This window comes from Pongo pygmaeus, chromosome 19 (assembly GCF_028885625.2).
Source record: "Pongo pygmaeus isolate AG05252 chromosome 19, NHGRI_mPonPyg2-v2.0_pri, whole genome shotgun sequence".
NCBI lineage: Eukaryota > Metazoa > Chordata > Mammalia > Primates > Hominidae > Pongo > Pongo pygmaeus.
The window spans coordinates 48,076,505-48,081,972 of NC_072392.2; the positions used below are offsets into that span (position 1 = coordinate 48,076,505).

The window sequence follows — 5,468 nt, forward strand, 5'->3', positions numbered from 1 at the left end:
AAATCATGTAAGAGATGAGTTTGCTAATGTAATATTATGAACATTATCTGTAACAAACCATTACAGCTTGTTTGCTCAATCAGCTGCAAAAGAAAAACAATCTTCTACAAAAAAGTTTCATTTCAGTAGCTAAAGGGTTGAAAATTCTTTTTCCTGAACAAAAGTAATCTTTTACTTAATCACAGTTATATACCTGAATCTGACTGGCCTTGCTTAACACACATAGCAAAGGTTTGATGAAAGTTATTTTGTTGGAATGCTACTGTAGCTGGAGATCCAACTTTAGTAGTTAGTACCATTTTGGTTCCAGTTGTAACTGAGCCACTTATGGGGGCCACCATAACCTTCTGTGCTGGAGAGATGGTACTGATTGCACTGTTTGTTGGGGAAGTGGTGGAAGTTGCAATCACTTTTGGCTTCTGCTGCTCTAATAGTTTCTAAAAAAGTGAGGGAGAGGAAACATGAATCAAAATAGTTCAAAATAAAAACAATACCATTCTACAAGAAGTCTGTCCACAATTTCTCTCACCTTAAGAAACTACACTATATTTCTGAAATATTTTACTTCCAAAAAGAATATATGCCCGTATAAATGTACCTGAATTTATGGCTGGCCTCGGTGGCTCACGCCTGTAATCCTAGCACTCTGGGAGGCTGAGGTGGGCAGATCACCTGAGGTCAGGAGTTTGAGACCAGCCTGGCCAACATGGTGAAACCCTGTCTCTACTAAAAATACAAAAATTAACTGAGCATTTTTGGCTAATACCTGTAATCCTAACTACTTGGGAGGCTGAGGCAGAAGAATTGCTTGAACCTGGGTGGCAGAGGTTGCAGTGAGCTGAGGTCATGCCACTGTACCCCAGCCTGGGTGACAGAGTGACTCCATCTCTTAAAAAAAAATTTACCTGAATTTAATTTCTTGATAAAGGCCATATATATATTTTTTAATTCCTCCAAGGTACCTATCTATGAAGGCAGTATTTTTATGTCTCTGTACCACATATATTACATTAAAAAGACTAAGTTGTTCATAGCAGAAAATTTAAAATGATCAAGTTTTTCTGGCTTGTACAAATATCCAAGGTTTCAGACTGAAAGCAACACAGATGTGGGTAATCTACTGGAGAGAGGAACACCATGCTGCCCAGCAGTGAGATTCAGAGCTGAGAACAAATGGAGCTGCGAAAGGTTTCTGTTTCACTGTAATGTTAATTTATCCAACTATAGAAAGCATGTCAATAGTTAATGACACTATTATTAAAGTTGGCAAACCTGCAATCAAGAAAGCTGAAAATTATAAAATAGTTTTCCTAGACTTCTTATATTATTCCTTCAAATATTTTTACAGAAAAATAATTTATACTATACAGAGTAGTATAATATGATCTTTAAAACTACAGTTATTAAAGACACTCTGTATATCCTTTATTATAGATTGCTAAACTTTTCTAACAGCTTATCAACAGTGGTGTGATGAGTAATGGTATAACCTTACACATGTAAAAACAACAGGTGAAATTTATAGCAAACCTGGTGGCAGATGCTTTACCTTCATTATCTTATAAGCTGAGGAAACGGAGGCTCAGAGAGGTTGTGTAACCAGCCCAAGGCCACAGAGCTAGTTAAGGGGAATGCTGGGATGTCTGCTAAAATCAAATTCCAATGCTGCGCTATCTCCTGCCTTTGCAAAGTGCTCACCTATGACATCACATCCAATTTTTTTGGACTACTTTTGTACCTATCCTATATACTTAAATATAATATAAAGTACATTACACAATTCATCATTCCTCAGAAGAAAAAGAGTTTAGTTTTCAACACTTAGAGATATCACCTGATTAAATCAGTTAAAAAAAAAAAGAAGAAAGAGGGAGGCAAAGGTGTGTGTGGTAGTGCATCTATATAGCTCCAGCTACTCAAGAGGCTGAGGCCAGAAGATCACCTTAAGCCTGGGAATTCAAAGTTGCAATGAGCTATGAGGGCACCACTACACTCCAGCCTCAGCAATAGAGCAAGACCCTGTCTCTAAAAAAAAAAAAAAAAAAAAAAGGAGGCAAAGAAATAGAACAGATATTTAGTAGTTATTTACTGGAGGATATGCCTTCAAAGTTGAAGTGTTAGCTATCTTTGTAAAAAAGCATTTTAAATAAATTTTTAAAAGTAATATATTAGGGCCGAATGCAGTGGTGCTCGCCTATAATCCCAGCACTTTGGGAGGCCTAGGTGGGCAGATCTCTTGAGCTCAGGAGTTCAAGACTAGCCTCAGCAATATGGCAAAACTCCCATCTCTACAAAAATACAAAAATTAACTGGGCGTGGTGGTGCATGCCTGTAGTCCCAGTTACTTGGGAAGCTGAGGTGGGTGGATTGCTTGAGCCCAGGAGATTGAGAATGTAGTGATCCATGATCATGCCACTGCATACCAGCAGCCTGGGCAACAGAGTTAGATCCTGTCTCAAAAAAAAAAAAAAGTTACATTGCAGAAATGAGAAAACACAACAATAAAATAAAAAACAAAACAACTAGCCAGTTGTTATAGATATTTGGGTTTAGTAATCAATTTCCTGTGACAGATAGCATCACACATAGAATCCAAAAGTGCTATCATCTCAAACTTTGATGTAAGTGAAGGACCTACGGTAAACTGAAAGATACATAAGAATTTGAAAAAACGTTTTATAAAATGCGAGGGAAAAGTAGTTTGAAACAAATAATTTGGTTTATGTGTGATTTTTAGATAGTTATGTATAACTATGTTAATAATAATATTGTATATAGATATATCTATTCATCTGTATCTTCAATGTTTATATACTGAAGTTGGTATAAACTTTTTTTACAACAAAATTAGTCACTTTTATTTAAAAGAAACATTACAAATAAGTGTGCAAAATTAAACATCATGATTAAATACACATAAAAGGAACATGCATACTTTACATCAAAATCCACATACAGAGTTAGTTGATTACATGACAGTAACAGTAAAGGAACTGAAGGAACTGGCAAAACCGAGAAACGCTGCAGGTTTTATATTTGCAATCTGAAATCAAAACCATAAAATAAGGTTTCTTTAACGGGAACTTAAGAAAATTAAAAATATATCCCAAGTAGCTGACAATGTAGAGCCCATAACCTATTTTAGTTACCAAATGTTAAAAAAAGTTATGTGCCTTTTCTTCCCAAAATGTTAGTGTGTAGCTATTCTTATAAATGAGGGGAGAGGAAGACAGTGGACTTGGGGGCTTGGAGGCCAGACTAAGACATTTCCCTGCACACCAGCAGGAACTGCACCGGGAACTGCAGCGGGCACTGCAGCGGGAACTGCAGCGGGCACTGCAGCGGGCCCTCCCAGACCCTGCTCTGGCAGACGACCCCAAAGTTAAAGGATGTTTTCCCCATAATGAATGTTCAAAGTCCGTGCATCACTCTGCTGTTCCCTACACATAACCGGGAAACAGATTTAACCCAGAATGTAACCAGGAGACTTCGCGTCCCCGCCCCGCACACGCCTGAGGTCTGAGGCTCGGCTTCTACGGTGGCCTGGTGTCCGCCTCATTCTAATGGCCCCAACAGAGACGGGGACGCCACGCAAGGGCACAGATGACGTTACCGGCACAGATGACTACGTTGCGGGTACGGAGAAGACCACAGGCTGGGCTCACAAAAGGGGAAACATTCACTCTGTGTTCTCTCTACAGGGTCAGGTCGTTTTTCTTCATGTTCGGACGGGAGAAGGAATTCCTTTCTCCTTTTCTAAGGCAAGCTGCTGGTGTTCTATATAAATCTGCTTATAATGTAAGAACTTACATTTGCACACTTGTTCACTTCCCCGCTGCAGACTCAGTAAGAACGATGGAATCTGTTGCAAAAACAAACTTGAACTCCTCCACCCTCTCAGCCCAGTCCCCAGGTCTGTATGGAGCCCCCGTCAGCGTGAGGATGCGGTGGAGCCACTGAAGCTAACATCACAGCTGAACTCATGGGAACAGCCAGCGGCCACTCGAGCTGGTCACAGCACTGAGTACCTACGGTGCCTTGATGATGATTCTCTCTTTAATACTGGAAATGGGAGTCCTTAGGAAAGCAGACAACCACGTATGGCTTCGAGACCAAGGTCCCTGGGCAGCCCCTCCAGCCCGTGGTCCAGGAGACCCCTGGGGCTCTGGCACCAGCCCCGAGAGCCTGAAGGCAGCAGGTGGTGGGTGCTGTGGCGCCCCCGGCAGGGGAGTCACAGCTTGTCATCAGTCATCTCTAGAAACTGCGTGTAGACATCTCGGATGCACTCCTCCTTGGGGTCGAACAGAAATTTGTAGTAGCTACAGTCTGCACAAATTGCAGTGACGGCGTTTGGCTCTGTTCCAAAGGCACAAATGCACGGAGAGCCTGAGGGAACCTGAAACGTGGAGAAACTCCACTTGTAACTGAAGTATTTTGGAAGGAAACTGGCTGAGGCCAAACTGGACTGTTTATTCCTTTTTGGATCTTCAGCTGCAAAAATATGCACTGTGCCATGGTCGCCAGATACGCAGATGAGGGACGCATCCTGATTGAAGTTAATGCAGTAAATATTGGCTGCTTGAGATCCTCTTCGCAGTTGCTGAATTAAATGCCCTGAGGAAGTATCAAATATTCTCATAAGGGTCCCTTTCTCGGATGCAGTTGCAATTCTTGTTCCCTGCAGGTTGAGTACACTGCAGCTCAGGACACCCTCGTGTGCAGGAATGTCCACTGGTGGCTTCTCTGTGCTGGCCAGGTCCACAAGCTGCACATGGCCCGTGTGCGTGCCCGGAAAGGCCAGGAGGGAGTTGTTACTATTGGGACAAAGGACACAGAGGCCTTTGAGGTTATAGCAGGTTTTGAAGACGTGCAACCGATGGGGATTGTGTGTGAATGTGAACACCTTAATCACGGAGTCCAAAACCACCACAATTCTATCTCGCCGCAGTTTGACTGCCTTGACTTCTGTAGAAAATTCTATTTCAATAACAGTCTTCTTCTTCAGGTCATCCCAGATCATTACTTTGTTGGGAGGGTATTTCGGCTTTTTTCCACCACCAACTAAAGCTAAATAGTTGCAGCGAAATAACATTTCAACATGGCCAATTCCTCCTTCTAGAAATTGTTTCTCTTTTTCTTTTAGTGGATCAGTGTTATAGACTCCGAATCCATTTTCCATCCCACACGCAAAGCATCTGTGGTCCTGGTTGAAGCCTGCGTAGTGCAGCCAGTTGCCCTGAGGGTTACAGGGCAGGAGGTTCATGGCGCCGCCCTGCTGGGTCGCCGCTCCTCAGCGCTGCATGCGGCTCGCTGGGGCCAGCGATCTGGTCCCCTCGGGCTGGCGCTGACCTCAGGTGACCCACCCGCCCCGGCCTTCCAAACTGCTGGGGTTATAGGTGTGAGACACCACACCTGGCCGGTAATCATCTTTTATTCAATCCTCAATGTTCAGCACATATGCACATTGT

General features: G+C 42.6%; 1 protein-coding gene across 1 annotated transcript; it reads right to left on the minus strand.

Moving 5' to 3' along the window:
* Positions 1 to 3,405: 3,405 nt before the first annotated feature.
* LOC129018341 (WD repeat domain phosphoinositide-interacting protein 3-like) lies at positions 3,406 to 5,263 on the minus strand. Its single transcript, XM_054459958.2, has one exon. It carries the CDS (start codon positions 5,261 to 5,263, stop codon positions 4,232 to 4,234), a length of 1,032 nt encoding a protein of 343 aa, XP_054315933.2. The 3' UTR covers positions 3,406 to 4,231.
* Positions 5,264 to 5,468: the final 205 nt, after the last annotated feature.

Coding starts and splice junctions, on each gene's coding strand:
- LOC129018341 (XM_054459958.2), bottom strand. CDS start 5,263: ATGAACCTCCTGCCCTGTAACCCTCAGGGCAACTGGCTGCACTACGCA.